The sequence below is a fragment of the Phyllobates terribilis genome, unplaced genomic scaffold, assembly GCF_046119375.1.
Source record: "Phyllobates terribilis strain yellow unplaced genomic scaffold, ASM4611937v1 Scaffold_8__6_contigs__length_399053987, whole genome shotgun sequence".
Taxonomy (NCBI): domain Eukaryota; kingdom Metazoa; phylum Chordata; class Amphibia; order Anura; family Dendrobatidae; genus Phyllobates; species Phyllobates terribilis.
The window spans coordinates 167,688,610-167,703,917 of NW_027362768.1; the positions used below are offsets into that span (position 1 = coordinate 167,688,610).

The 15,308-nt window shown below is 62.0% G+C and overlaps 1 protein-coding gene across 1 annotated transcript in view; it reads right to left on the reverse strand.

The window, feature by feature from the left end:
• Window positions 1-15,308, reverse strand: part of LOC141157716 (uncharacterized) — a 120,948-nt gene that overhangs the window by 35,955 nt on the left and 69,685 nt on the right. Inside the window, exons 5-6 of the mRNA XM_073645262.1 lie at window positions 5,443-6,131; window positions 4,422-4,480 (exon numbers count right to left, since the gene is read on the reverse strand). Coding sequence (XP_073501363.1) covers window positions 4,422-4,480; window positions 5,443-6,131 — 748 coding nt within the window. The remainder of the gene's footprint in view (window positions 1-4,421; window positions 4,481-5,442; window positions 6,132-15,308) is intronic.

The window sequence follows — 15,308 nt, forward strand, 5'->3', positions numbered from 1 at the left end:
CGCATGATATCCGCATGTGCACAAGTAGTCATGAGGATTTTATGCGGTCCAATGCAAGTCAATGGCAGCTAAAACGCCATGATTCCGCAAAATTAATGGTTGTGCTGCGGATTCTTCCGCAATGATAATCCGCAGCGGAAATTTCCGCAGCATGTGCACAGCACATGGGGATTATCATTGGGAATCATGGCAGACAACTTAACATGTGTTTTTAACGCATTTTCGTGGAGGAAATGGTGCCGTGGAAACGCATTAAATCTGCATCATGGGCACGCAGCCTAAGACACAAAAATATGCAGTATCAAAAAGACACCAAAAGCGCATTGTGGGAACATAGCCTTACTGTCAGGTATTCCCCAGGGTCGACACCGGAGAGATCTCGCAATATCTCACCGTGCCGTCACTCTGTCAGGATTTTGTCAGGGATCCACGAGCACACGGTCCCCAGTACTCTCTACGTAGGTATCGGCAAGCGACCAGTGAGCGTATGGCGTCACACCTCCGGATTCCAATGCATGGAATATGCGTATACTCCTACCGTACAGTCACTGTCAGCTTCACGATAGCCCAATTATTAATTTCATTCGCTGACACCACTGACCGAGTTTGAAATATAATACAGGCCTGGTCGGACTCCTGCGTTCTGGTAGCGTATATGGCTTTGGGGGAGGGAACGATTACAGAGCAAAAGAAACAGAGCAATTAAATTTTATAATTAATCCAAAAGGGAGGCAGTGTTTAGGAAAATACACTGCTCAAAAAACTAAAGGGAACACTCAAATAACACATCCTAGATATGCATGAATGAAATATTCTCATTGAATACTTTGTTCAGTACAAAGTTGAATGTGCTGACAACAAAATCACACAAAAATCATCAATGGAAATCAAATTTTTTAACCAATGGAGGCCTGAATCTGGAGTCACCCCCAAAATTAAAGTGGAAAAACACACTACAGGCTGATTCAACTTTGATGTAATGTTCTTAAAACAAGTCAAAATGAGACTCAATATTGTGTGTGGCCTCCACGTGCCTGTATGACCTCCCTACAACGCCTGGGCATGCTCCTGATGAGGTTGCAGATGATCTCCGGCGGGATTTCCTCCAGGATGGCACATCAATGCGAGCTGTGGCAAGAAGGTTTGCTGTGTCTGTCAGCGTAGTGTCCAAAGGCTGGAGGCGCTACCAGGAGACAGGCCAGTACACCAGGAAACGTGGAGGGGACCGTAGGAGGGCAACAACCCAGCAGCAGGACCGTTACCTCCGCCTTTGTGCAAGGAGGAACAGGATGAGCACTGCCAGAGACCTGCAAAATGACCTCCAGCAGGCCACAAATGTGCATGTGTCTGCACAAACGGTTAGAAACTGACTCCATGAGAGTGGTATGAGGGCCCGACGTCCAAAGATGGGGGTTGTGCTCACAGCCCAACACTGTGCAGGACGCTTGGCATTTGCCACAGAACACTAGGATTGGCAAAGTCGCCACTGGCGCCTTGTGCTCTTCACAGATGAAAGCAGGTTCACACTGAGCACATGTGACAGATGTGACAGAGTCAGGAGACGCCGTGGAGAGCGATCTTCAGCCTGCAACATCATTCAGCATGACCAGTTTGGCAGTGGGTCAGTAAATGGTGTGCGGTGGCATTCCTTTGGAGGGCCGCACAGCCCTCCATGTGCTCGCCAGAGGTAGCCTGACTGCCATTAGGTACCAAGATGAGATCCTCAGACCCCTTGTGAGACCAAATGCTGGTGCGGTTGGCCCTGGGTTCCTCCTAATGCAGGACAATGCCAGACCTCATGTGGCTGGAGTGTGTCAGCAGTTTCTGCAAGATGAAGGCATTGAAGCTATGGACTGGCCCGCCCGTTCCCCAGACCTGAATCTGATTGAGCACATCTGGGACATCATGTCTAGCTCCATCCACCAACGTCACGTTGCACCATAGAATGTCCAGGAGTTAGCGGATGCTTTAGTCCAGGTCTGGGAGGAGATCCCACAGGAGACCATCCGCAACCTCATCAGGAGCATGCCCAGGCGTTGTAGGGAGGTCATACAGGCACGTGGAGGCCACACACAATACTCAGCCTCATTTTAACTTGTTTTAAGGACATTACATCAAAGTTGGATCAGCATGTAGTGTGTTTTTCCACTTTAATTTTGGGGGTGACTCCAAATCCAGGCCTCCATTGGTTAATAAATTTGATTTCCATTGATGATTTTTGTGTGATTTTGTTGTCAGCACATTCAACTTTGTACAGAACAAAGTATTCAATGAGAATATTTCATTCATTCACATCTAGGATGTGTTATTTGAGTGTTCCCTTTATTTTTTTGAGCAGTGTATATACAAGAATTTTACAAAGGAGACATTACAATACATAAGCACTTACACAAAATAATAAGGATTAAAGAAGAAACTTACTCTATAAAGATCGCTTCAACAATTCAATATAGCCGGAGGAGGGGCTTCCCGATTTGATTTGAGCGTTATGTAAAGCGAACCGTTGCTTATAGTACCTATACCCCCCTGGCAAAGAATATTGATCAATTTTCCGTCGGCTCTCTTATGCCGAAGGGGAAGATCGGCCCACACACCCACATGACATAATGTGGGCTCGGGCTCCATCATTCATGCTTGTATTAAAAACCTGGTTTCTGGGATAACTTATCGCTGGTTGATCCCAGAAGCGCAAAAGTGGTACCATATTTTCCGTTATGAATTTACCTTCATTTAGAGACCACGCATCGCGTAGATGCGATCCGTTATTCTGGTGCTTTTGCACTACACCTCCACGGAGGGGCTTATGGCTAAGAAAAAAATAAGCATCTTGTTCTTTGGCTCACCCTGCCACTAAACATATGGGTCCTATCATTGTCAGAATTATGGAACTTCAGTTATTCCATATTTCGTATTGGCTCCAAAAATCCTGCAGTCAGCAGCTGGGGAATTGTCTTAATTATAGTGAGTGCGTTTGATCTTAAGGAGCTACGTCCTCCTCTCTGTGTCAGAGGAAACACATTTGCATGCTAACTGGGTTCTGTAGCACCTCTCTTGTGCCAGCATTTGTGTACCTAGACACTTTTCCTGTGTGCTGAGACTTGCATACAGGCAGCTGCTTGGAGTGTTAATTTGCATAGGAGAAACTGTAGATTGCCATCTCTGGACAAATACTATAGGGGAGAGGTGAGAGGGGCTTCAGGGGAATCAAGAAAGAATTCTTAATATCTATGACAGGGGAGAAGAAAAGATTTGCAATTTTTCTATTACACTTACTTTACAGTATATGGTATGACTGTATGATTCACTTGGAATTACAGGAACCGCCAAGGGAAAGTGTCCAGTGGTTAATTTAAAGCACCACTCCTGCATTTTTTTTTATTTCACCGCTGGAGTGGTGGTTTAAATGTAATTTCCCTGCCCCGTCTCATACTCGTCAGCAGCTGCCTTCATCCTTTTCCAACGTCGCTCCCATCGGTCTCTGGCAAAAAGTGATCTGCGGGCAGCTCCAGTGTTGCTTGAAGCGCGCCAGAGGTCACTTTACAATACAAGTCTATGAGAGCCTGGTTCTGGCTCTGATAGATTTGCATTGAGCTCTTGTAACGTAACTTATCAGAAGTAAAGGGCACAAGATGGTGCCGCAGGACCAGAGCGCCGTCGCTAAAAGGTGAAGCCGCCAGAAGGTGAGTATAAGAAAGGGGGACAGGGGGCTTACATTTAAAGCGCCACTCCAGTGCTGAAAAAAAAAGCAAAATGCTGGAGTGGTGCTTTATTAGTCTGCAGTTATATGAAGCCGCAGCACACACTCAACCACTGCTCATTATAACTTCTGCATGTTGTGCTGCTGATAAAGAAAAGGGGACAACAGGCCCCTACATTATTCATTATGGGGGTCACAACATTTTAATATTAATCACCTGTAATCTGACGTCTGACTCAGTACCTGTCTTGGATAAAAAAAAGTCTTATTGGCCGATTTACGTGGCTTTTGCACCTTTTTTTAGTATAAAAATTGTTCTTAGAGTGACTGTATTTGCACTCTATTCATTATTTAATTTGCATCTGTTTCAGTTTACTTGGTGGCTTTGTGGGTTTTTTTTGTGTTTTTTGTTTCTTTCAGCATTATGGAGGTGCTTTTTAGTCATCATTTTTAACTTTTTAAAATGTCACAAGTTTTGCGCAATTGTACCCCAGTACCTTACAAAAACTGTCATAATTTTGCATAGTTGAAGACTAACATGTGACATTTTAAAACTCATTGGAGATTGTGTGACATTTTACTCTAAAAAGATGCAAAAAAAAAGCCCAAAAAAGAAGCATCTTTGAATTTGCTCTAATTTATCAAACTTTGTGAGTCCATTTTGATGAACTTTGCTCAAAATTGTAATAAATACTTCACACTTATATATATAATAATCACTTACATGAATTCTTTGATGGATATGCTTCGAATGATGAAAATTCTCCCTAAAAATAACATCACCTTTAGAGAGATGAAAGGAGAAAAGGGTGAGAGCTCCAGTAATGACAGTGGTAATACCCTCATCATCCGATGTTGTAGCTTCTAGTCTGGTCTGCTGCAGTCTACACTCCTAGATTTGACCGACGCAGCAGATGATGAACATGTAATTAAAGGAAGAGGAAATGGTGCAAAATGTGTCCCAAATCTACTACATCTGTTCTGATCAGTCGTAGATTTCATTATTATAACTGTCAAAAAGTAAAAAATGCAAAACATTACTTATATCGTGGGCGCCGTTTAATGAGTTAATTTCACCTCCCTTCTAAGACTGATGTAAAAAAAACACTATTAGACCTCATTTCAACATCCGTATAAAGAGTCTGAGTGCCATCAGTGTTTTGTATCTGATTTTCATCAGTGTTTGGTCCATGCATTAGAGTTTTTACCGTCAAGAGTTCATCAGTTATTTCCACGTATGAAAAAAAAAACCGATAATAAAGCTTCTCCTATCTATTACAATGTTAATCATGGGCCGCACACGGGCAGCTCACACTGATGCCATCCAAGTGCTGTCCATAATTTTTCACTGACCAAAGACTTGTCTGGGTAATTTTGATCTGTAACTCAATAAAAAATAGACATGTCCCAGGGATTTTTGTGCGGACACAAAGTGCACAAAAGCACGGACATGTGAATAGCACAATACACTTTAATATTAAGTACGTGTTTTATCTTTGAAAATAACAGAACATGTACGAAATTCTTGGACGTCTGAATGAGGCCTTAATGCATGTGGTTTACTATAATCCATTCAATACGATGAAATCCCCCGCAGTGGAGAGGATCAGAAGAGAGAATAAAATCTTCCATATATCTGCCTGGTAGTAATAGTACAAAATCAACGTCCTATGAAATATATATAGACTACATCTTAACAATAAGATTATGAAAAAGAGTATGGAGATAAATTCATTGTTACTTACTATGTTAACTATTTCAGTGGACTGTCTTCTGTAGTCTGCAGACGATGTGTCTCTGAGACTTTCCGTATATGATCTGTTTATAATCCTGAATTTTAATGGAACTACGTTTTTAGGAGTTGTGGTTGTCTTTGGCAGAGTAATCGTTGTGGGCTTAGTGGTGGTGGTGGACTCTGTGGGGGCTGGAGGCGCAGTGGTGGACTCTGTGGGGGCTGGAGGCACAGTGGTGGACACTGCGGAGGCTGGAGGCGCAGTGATGGACTCTGTGGGGGCTGGAGGCGCAGTGGTGGACTCTGTGGGGGCTGGAGGCGCAGTGGTGGACTCTGTGGGGGCTGGAGGCACAGTGGTGGACACTGCCGGGGCTGGAGGCACAGTGGTGGACACTGCCGGGGCTGGAGGCGCAGTGGTGGACTCTGCGGGGGCTGGAGGCGCAGTGGTGGACTCTGCGGGGGCTGGAGGCGCAGTGGTGGACTCTGCGGGGGCAGGCGGCGCAGTGGTGGACTCTGCGGGGGCTGGCGGAGCAGTCGTGGACTCTGCGGGGGCTGGAGGCGCAGTCGTGGACTCTGCGGGGGATGGAGGCGCAGTCGTGGACTCTGCGGGGGCTGGAGGCGCACTGGTGGACTCTGCCGGGGCTGGAGGCGCAGTGGTGGACTCTGCCGGGGCTGGAGGCGCAGTGGTGGACTCTGCCGGGGCTGGAGGCGCAGTGGTGGACTCTGCCGGGGCTGGAGGCGCACTGGTGGACTCTGCCGGGGCTGGAGGCGCACTGGTGGACTCTTCCGGGGCTGGAGGCGCAGTGGTGGACTCTGCCGGGGCTGGAGGCGCAGTGGTGGACTCTGCCTGGGCTGGAGGCGCAGTGGTGGACTCTGCCGGGGCTGGAGGCGCAGTGGTGGACTCTGCCGGGGCTGGAGGCGCAGTGGTGGACTCTGGCGGGGCTGGAGGCGCAGTGGTGGACTCTGCCGGGGCTGGAGTCGCAGAGCTAGACTGTGGCGGGGCTGGAGGCGCAGTGCTGGACTCTGGCGGGGCTGGAGGCGCAGTGCTGGACTCTGGCGGGGCTGGAGCCGCAGTGGTGGACTCTTGCGGGGCTGGAGCCGCAGTGGTGGACTCTGCCGGGGCTGGAGCCGCAGTGGTGGACTCTGCCGGGGCTGGAGCCGCAGTGCTGGACTCTGCCGGGGCTGGAGCCGCAGTGGTGGACTCTGCCGGGGCTGGAGCCGCAGTGCTGGACTCTCCCGGGGCTGGAGCCGCAGTGGTGGACTCTGCTGGGGCTGGAGGCGCAGTGGTGGACTCTCCCGGGGCTGGAGCCGTAGTGGTGGACTCTGCCGGGGCTGGAGCCGCAGTGCTGGACTCTGCCGGGGCTGGAGCCGCAGTGGTGGACTCTGCCGGGGCTGGAGGCCCAGTGGTGGACTCTGCCGGGGCTGGAGGCGCAGTGGTGGACTCCACCGGGGCTGGAGGCGCAGTGGTGGACTTCCCCGGGGCTGGAGGCGCAGTGGTGGACTCAGCGGGGGCTGGAGGCGCAGTGGTGGACTCAGCGGGGGCTGGAGGCGCAGTGGTGGACTCAGCGGGGGATGGAGGCGCAGTGCTGGACTCTGCGGGGGCTGGAGGCGCAGTGCTGGACTCTGCGGGGGCTGGAGGCGCAGTGCTGGACTCTGCGGGGGCTGGAGGCGCAGTGCTGGACTCTGCGGGGGCTGGAGGCGCAGTGCTGGACTCTGGGGGGGCTGGAGGCGCAGTGCTGGACTCTGCGGGGGCTGGAGGCGCAGTGCTGGACTCTGCGGGGGCTGGAGGTGCAGTGCTGGACTCTGCGGGGGATGGAGGCGCAGTGGTGGGCTCTGCCGGGGCTGGAGGCGCAGTGGTGGGCTCTGCCGGGGCTGGAGGCGCAGTGGTGGACTCTGCCTGGGCTGGAGGCGCAGTGGTGGACTCCGCCGGGGCTGGAGGCGCAGTGGTGGACTCTGATGGGGCTGGAGGCGCAGTGGTGGACTCCGCCGGGTCTGGAGGCGCAGTGGTGGACTCCTCCGGGGCTGGAGGCGCAGTGGTGGACTCCGCCGGGGCTGGAGGCGCAGTGGTGGACTCCGCCGGGGCTGGAGGCGCAGTGGTGGACTCCGCCGGGGCTGGAGGCGCAGTGGTGGACTCCGCCGGGGCTGGAGGCGCAGTGGTAAACTCCGCCGGGGCTGGAGGCGCAGTGGTGGACTCAGCGGGGGCTGGAGGCGCAGTGGTGGACTCAGCGGGGGCTGGAGGCGCAGTGGTGGACTCAGCGGGGGCTGGAGGCGCAGTGATGGACTCTGCGGGGGCTGGAGGCGCAGTGCTGGACTCTGCGGGGGCTGGAGGCGCAGTGCTGGACTCTGCGGGGGCTGGAGGCGCAGTGCTGGACTCTGCGGGGGCTGGAGGCGCAGTGCTGGACTCTGCGGGGGCTGGAGGCGCAGTGCTGGACTCTGCGGGGGCTGGAGGCGCAGTGCTGGACTCTGCGGGGGCTGGAGGCGAAGTGGTGGGCTCTGCCGGAGCTGGAGGCGCAGTGGTGGGCTCTGCCGGGGCTGGAGGCGCAGTGGTGGGCTCTGCCGGGGCTGGAGGCGCAGTAGTGGGCTCTGCCGGGGCTGGAGGCGCAGTGGTGGGCTCTGCCGGGGCTGGAGGCGCAGTGGTGGACTCTGCCGGGGCTGGAGGCGCAGTGGTGGACTCTGCCGGGGCTGGAGGCGCAGTGGTGGACTCTGCCGGGGCTGGAGGCGCAGTGGTGGACTCCGATGGGGCTGGAGGCGCAGTGGTGGACTCCGCCGGGGCTGGAGGCGCAGTGGTGGACTCCGCCGGGGCTGGAGGCGCAGTGGTGGACTCCGCCGGGGCTGGAGCCGCAGTGGTGGACTCCGCCGGGGCTGGAGGCGCAGTGGTGGACTCCTCCGGGGCTGGAGGCGCAGTGGTGGACTCCGCCGGGGCTGGAGACGCAGTGGTGAACTCCGCCGGGGCTGGAGGCGCAGTGGTGGACTCAGCGGGGGCTGGAGGCGTAGTGGTGGACTCTGCGGGATCTGGAGGCGCAGTGCTGGACTCTGCGGGGGCTGGAGGCGCAGTGGTGGTCTCTGCTGGGGCTAGAGGCGCAGTGGTGGGCTCTGCCGGGGCTGGAGGCGCAGTGGTGGACTCTTCCGGGGCTGGAGGCGCAGTGGTGGACTCCGATGGGGCTGGAGGCGCAGTGGTGGACTCCGCCGGGGCTGGAGGCGCAGTGGTGGACTCCGCCGGGGCTGGAGGCGCAGTGGTGGACTCCGATGGGGCTGGAGGCGCAGTGGTGGACTCCGCCGGGGCTGGAGGCGCAGTGGTGGACTCTGCCGGGGCTGGAGGCGCAGTGGTGGACTCCGATGGGGCTGGAGGCGCAGTGGTGGACTCCGCCGGGGCTGGAGGCGCAGTGGTGGACTCCGCCGGGGCTGGAGGCGCAGTGGTGGACTCCGCCGGGGCTGGAGGCGCAGTGGTGGACTCCGCCGGCGCTGGAGGCGCAGTGGTGGACTCCGCCGGGGCTGGAGGCGCAGTGGTGGACTCCGCCGGGGCTGGAGGCGCAGTGGTGAACTCTGCCGGGGCTGGAGGCGCAGTGGTGGACTCTGCGGGGGCTGGAGGCGCAGTGCTGGACTCTGCGGGGGCTGGAGGCGCAGTGCTGGACTCTGCGGGGGCTGGAGGCGCAGTGCTGGACTCTGCGGGGGCTGGAGGCGCAGTGCTGGACTCTGCGGGGGCTGGAGACGCAGTGCTGGACTCTGCGGGGGCTGGAGGCGCAGTGCTGGACTCTGCGGGGGCTGGAGGCGCAGTGCTGGACTCTGCGGGGGCTGGAGGCGCAGTGCTGGACTCTGCGGGGGCTGGAGGCGCAGTGCTGGACTCTGCGGGGGCTGGAGGTGCAGTGCTGGACTCTGCGGGGGCTGGAGGCGCAGTGCTGGACTCTGCGGGGGCTGGAGGCGCAGTGCTGGACTCTGCGGGGGCTGGAGGCGAAGTGGTGGGCTCTGCCGGGGCTGGAGGCGCAGTGGTGGGCTCTACCGGGGCTGGAGGCGCAGTGGTGGGCTCTGCCGGGGCTGGAGGCGCAGTGGTGGGCTCTACCGGGGCTGGAGGCGCAGTGGTGGACTCTGCCGGGGCTGGAGGCGCAGTGGTGGACTCTGCCGGGGCTGGAGGCGCAGTGGTGGACTCCGATGGGGCTGGAGGCGCAGTGGTGGACTCCGCCGGGGCTGGAGGCGCAGTGGTGGACTCCGCCGGGGCTGGAGGCGCAGTGGTGGACTCCGCCGGGGCTGGAGCCGCAGTGGTGGACTCCGCCGGGGCTGGAGGCGCAGTGGTGGACTCCTCCGGGGCTGGAGGCGCAGTGGTGGACTCCTCCGGGGCTGGAGGCGCAGTGGTGGACTCCGCCGGGGCTGGAGGCGCAGTGGTGAACTCCGCCGGGGCTGGAGGCGCAGTGGTGGACTCAGCGGGGGCTGGACGCGTAGTGGTGGACTCTGCGGGGGCTGGAGGCGCAGTGGTGGGCTCTGCTGGGGCTAGAGGCGCAGTGGTGGGCTCTGCCGGGGCTGGAGGCGCAGTGGTGGACTCTGCCGGGGCTGGAGGCGCAGTGGTGGACTCCGATGGGGCTGGAGGCGCAGTGGTGGACTCCGCCGGGGCTGGAGGCGCAGTGGTGGACTCCTCCGGGGCTGGAGGCGCAGTGGTGGACTCCGCCGTGGCTAGAGGCGCAGTGGTGGACTCCGCCGGGGCTGGAGGCGCAGTGGTGGACTCTGCCGGGGCCTGAGGCGCAGTGGTGGACTCCGCCGGGGCTGGAGGCGCAGTGGTGGACTCCGCCGGGGCTGGAGGCGCAGTGGTGGACTCCGCCGGGGCTGGAGGCGCAGTGGTGGACTCTGCCAGGGCTGGAGGTGCAGTGGTGGACTCCGCCGGGGCTGGAGGCGCAGTGGTGAACTCCGCCGGGGCTGGAGGCGCAGTGGTGGACTCTGCGGGGGCTGGAGGCGCAGTGCTGGACTCTGCGGGGGCTGGAGGCGTAGTGCTGGACTCTGCGTTGGCTGGAGGCACAGTGCTGGACTCTGCGGGGGCTGGAGGCGCAGTGCTGGACTCTGCGGGGGCTGGAGGCGCAGTGCTGGACTCTGCGGGGGCTGGAGGCGCAGTGCTGGACTCTGCGGGGGCTGGAGGCGCAGTGCTGGACTCTACGGGGGCTGGAGGCGCAGTGCTGGACTCTACGGGGGCTGGAGGCGCAGTGCTGGACTCTACGGGGGCTGGAGGCGCAGTGTTGGACTCTGCCGGGGCTGGAGGCGCAGTGGTGGACTGCGCCGGGGCTGGAGGCGCAGTGGTGGACTCCGCCGGGGCTGGAGGCGCAGTGGTGGACTCCGCCGGGGCTGGAGGCGCAGTGGTGGACTCCGCCGGGGCTGGAGGCGCAGTGGTGGACTCCGCCGGGGCTGGAGGCGCAGTGGTGGACACCGCCAGGGCTGGAGGCGCAGTGGTGGACTCAGTGGGGGCTGGAGGCGCAGTGGTGGACTCAGCGGGGGCTGGAGGCGCAGTGCTGGACTCTGCGGGGGCTGGAGGCGCAGTGGTGGGCTCTGCCGGGGCTGGAGGCGCAGTGTTGGACTCTGCGGGGGCTGGAGGCGCAGTGGTGGGCTCTGCCGGGGCTGGAGGCGCAGTGGTGGGCTGTGCCGGGGCTGGTGGCGCAGTGGTGGGCTCTGCCGGGGCTGGAGGCGCAGTGGTGGACTCTGCCGGGGCTGGAGGCGCAGTGGTGGACTCTGCCGGGGCTGGAGGCGCAGTGGTGGACTCCGATGGGGCTGGAGGCGCAGTGGTGGACTCCGCCGGGGCTGGAGGCACAGTGGTGGACTCCGCCGGGGCTGGAGGCGCAGTGGTGGACTCCGCCGGGGCTGGAGGCGCAGTGGTGGACTCCGCCGGGGCTGGAGGCGCAGTGGTGGACTCCGCCGGGGCTGGAGGCGCAGTGGTGAACTCCGCCGGGGCTGGAGGCGCAGTGGTGGACTCAGCGGGGGCTGGAGGCGCAGTGCTGGACTCTGCGGGGGCTGGAGGCGCAGTGCTGGACTCTGCGGGGGCTGGAGGCGCAGTGCTGGACTCTGCGGGGGCTGGAGGCGCAGTGCTGGACTCTGCGGGGGCTGGAGGCGTAGTGCTGGACTCTGCGGGGGCTGGAGGCGCAGTGCTGGACTCTGCGGGGGCTGGATGTGCAGTGCTGGACTCTGCGGGGGCTGGAGGCGCAGTGCTGGACTCTGCGGGGGCTGGAGGCGCAGTGGTGGGCTCTGCCGGGGCTGGAGGCGCAGTGGTGGGCTCTGCCGGGGCTGGAGGCGCAGTGGTGGACTCTGCCGGGGCTGGAGGCGCAGTGGTGGACTCTGCTGGGGCTGGAGGCGCAGTGGTTGACTCTGATGGGGCTGGAGGCGCAGTGGTTGACTCCGCCGGGGCTGGAGGCGCAGTGGTGGACTCCGCCGGGGCTGGAGGCGCAGTGGTGAACTCCGCCGGGGCTGGAGGCGCAGTGGTGGACTCAGCGGGGGCTGGAGGCACAGTTGTGGACTCTGCGGGGGCTGGAGGCACAGTGCTGGACTCTGCGGGGGCTGGAGGCGCAGTGGTGGGCTCTGCCGGGGCTAGAGGCGCAGTGGTGGGCTCTGCCGGGGCTGGAGGCGCAGTTGTGGGTTCTGCCGGGGCTGGAGGTGCAGTGGTGGACTCCGATGGGGCTGGAGGCGCAGTGGTGGACTCCGCCGGGGCTGGAGGCGCAGTGTTGAACTCCGCCGGGGCTGGAGGCGCAGTGGTGGACTCAGCGGGGGCTGGAGGCGTAGTGGTGGACTCTGCGGGGGCTGGAGGCGCAGTGCTGGACTCTGCGGGGGCTGGAGGCGCAGTGGTGGGCTCTGCTGGGGCTAGAGGCACAGTGCTGGACTCTGCGGGGGTTGGAGGCGCAGTGCTGGACTCTGCGGGGGCTGGAGGCACAGTGGTGGACTCTGCGGGGGCTGGAGGCGCAGTGCTGGACTCTACGGGGGCTGGAGGTGCAGTGGTGGGCTCTGCCGGGGCTAGAGGCGCAGTGGTGGGCTCTGCCGGGGCTGGAGGCGCAGTTTTGGGTTCTGCCGGGGCTGGAGGTGCAGTGGTGGACTCCGATGGGGCTGGAGGCGCAGTGGTGGACTCCGCCGGGGCTGGAGGCGCAGTGTTGAACTCCGCCGGGGCTGGAGGCGCAGTGGTGGACTCAGCGGGGGCTGGAGGCGTAGTGGTGGACTCTGCGGGGGCTGGAGGCGCAGTGCTGGACTCTGCGGGGGCTGGAGGCGCAGTGGTGGGCTCTGCTGGGGCTAGAGGCGCAGTGGTGGGCTCTCCCGGGGCTGGAGGCGCAGTGGTGGACTCTGCCGGGGCTGGAGACGCAGTGGTGGACTCCGATGGGGCTGGAGGCGCAGTGGTGGACTCCGCCGGGGCTGGAGGCGCAGTGGTGGACTCCGCCGGGGCTGGAGGCGCAGTGGTGGACTCCGCCGGGGCTGGAGGCGCAGTGGTGGACTCCGCCGGGGCTGGAAGCGCAGTGGTGGACTCCGCTGGGGCTGGAGGCGCAGTGGTGGACTCCGCCGGGGCTGGAGGCGCAGTGTTGGACTCCGCCGGGGCTGGAGGCGCAGTGGTGGACTCCGCTGGGGCTGGAGGCGCAGTGGTGGACTCTGCGGGGGCTGGAGGCGCAGTGCTGGACTCTGCGGGAGCTGGAGGCGCAGTGCTGGACTCTGCGGGGGCTGGAGGCGCAGTGCTGGACTCTGCGGGGGCTGGAGGCGCAGTGCTGGACTCTGCGGGGGCTGGAGGCGCAGTGCTGGACTCTGCAGGGGTTGGAGACGCAGTGCTGGACTCTGCGGGGGCTGGAGGCGCAGTGCTGGACTCTACGGGGGCTGGAGGCGCAGTGCTGGACTCTACGGGGGCTGGAGGCGCAGTGGTGGACTCCGCCGGGGCTGGAGGCGCAGTGGTGGACTCCGCCGGGGCTGGAGGCGCAGTGGTGGACTCCGCCGGGGCTGGAGGCGCAGTGGTGGACTCCGCCGGGGCTGGAGGCGCAGTGGTGGACTCCGCCGGGGCTGGAGGCGCAGTGGTGGACTCCGCCGGGGCTGGAGGCGCAGTGGTGGACTCCGCCGGGGCTGGAAGCGCAGTGGTGGACTCCGCCGGGGCTGGAGGCGCAGTGGTGGACTCCGCCGGGGCTGGAGGCGCAGTGTTGGACTCCGCCGGGGCTGGAGGCGCAGTGGTGGACTCCGCCGGGGCTGGAGGCGCAGTGGTGGACTCTGCCGGGGGTGGAGGCGCAGTGGTGGACTCCGCCGGGGCTGGAGGCGCAGTGGTGAACTCTGCCGGGGCTGGAGGCGCAGTGGTGGACTCTGTGGGGGCTGGAGGCGCAGTGTTGGACTCTGCGGGAGCTGGAGGCGCAGTGCTGGACTCTGCGGGGGCTGGAGGCGCAGTGCTGGACTCTGCGGGGGCTGGAGGCGCAGTGCTGGACTCTGCGGGGGCTGGAGGCGCAGTGCTGGACTCTGCAGGGGTTGGAGGCGCAGTGCTGAACTCTGCGGGGGCTGGAGGCGCAGTGCTGGACTCTACGGGGGCTGGAGGCGCAGTGCTGGACTCTACGGGGGCTGGAGGCACAGTGGTGGACTCCGCCGGGGCTGGAGGCGCAGTGGTGGACTCCGCCGGGGCTGGAGGCGCAGTGGTGGACTCCGCCGGGGCTGGAGGCGCAGTGGTGGACTCCGCCGGGGCTGGAGGCGCAGTGGTGGACTCCGCCGGGGCTGGAGGCGCAGTGGTGGACTCCGCCGGGGCTGGAGGCGCAGTGGTGGACTCCGCCGGGGCTGGAGGCGCAGTGGTGGACTCCGCCGCGGCTGGAGGCGCAGTGGTGGACTCCGCCGGGGCTGGAGGCGCAGTGGTGGACTCCACCGGGGCTGGAGGCGCAGTGGTGGACTCAGCGGGGGCTGGAGGCGCAGTGGTGGACTCAGCGGGGGCTGGAGGCGCAGTGGTGGACTCAGCGGGGGCTGGAGGCGCAGTGGTGGACTCAGCGGGGGCTGGAGGCGCAGTGGTGGACTCAGCGGGGGCTGGAGGCGCAGTGCTGGACTCTGCGGGGGCTGGAGGCGCAGTGCTGGACTCTGCGGGGGCTGGAGGCGCAGTGCTGGACTCTGCGGGGGCTGGAGGCGCAGTGCTGGACTCTGCGGGGGCTGGAGGCGCAGTGCTGGACTCTGCGGGGGCTGGAGGCGCAGTGCTGGACTCTGCGGGGGCTGGAGGCGCAGTGGTGGGCTCTGCCGGGGCTGGAGGCGCAGTGGTGGGCTCTGCCGGGGCTGGTGGCGCAGTGGTGGGCTCTGCCGGGGCTGGAGGCGCAGTGGTGGACTCTGCCGGGGCTGGAGGCGCAGTGGTGGACTCTGCCGGGGCTGGAGGCGCAGTGGTGGGCTCCGAAGGGGCTGGAGGCGCAGTGGTGGACTCCGCCGGGGCTGGAGGCGCAGTGGTGGACTCCGCCGGGGCTGGAGCCGCAGTGGTGGACTCCGCCGGGGCTGGAGGCGCAGTGGTGGACTCCGCCGGGGCTGGAGGCGCAGTGGTTGACTCCGCCGGGGCTGGAGGCGCAGTGGTGGACTCCGCCGGGGCTGGAGGCGCAGTGGTAAACTCCGCCGGGGCTGGAGGCGCAGTGGTGGACTCAGCGGGGGCTGGAGGCGCAGTACTGGACTCTGCGGGGGCTGGAGGCGCAGTGCTGGACTCTGCGGGGGCTGGAGGCGCAGTGCTGGACTCTGCGGGGGCTGGAGGCGCAGTGGTGGGCTCTGCCGGGGCTGGAGGCGCAGTGGTGGGCTCTGCCGGGGCTGGAGGCGCAGTGCTGGGCTCTGCCGGGGCTGGAGGCGCAGTGGTGGACTCTGCCGGGGCTGGAGGCGCAGTGGTGGACTCCGATGGGGCTGGAGGCGCAGTGGTTGACTCCGCCGGGGCTGGAGGCGCAGTGGTGGACTCCGCCG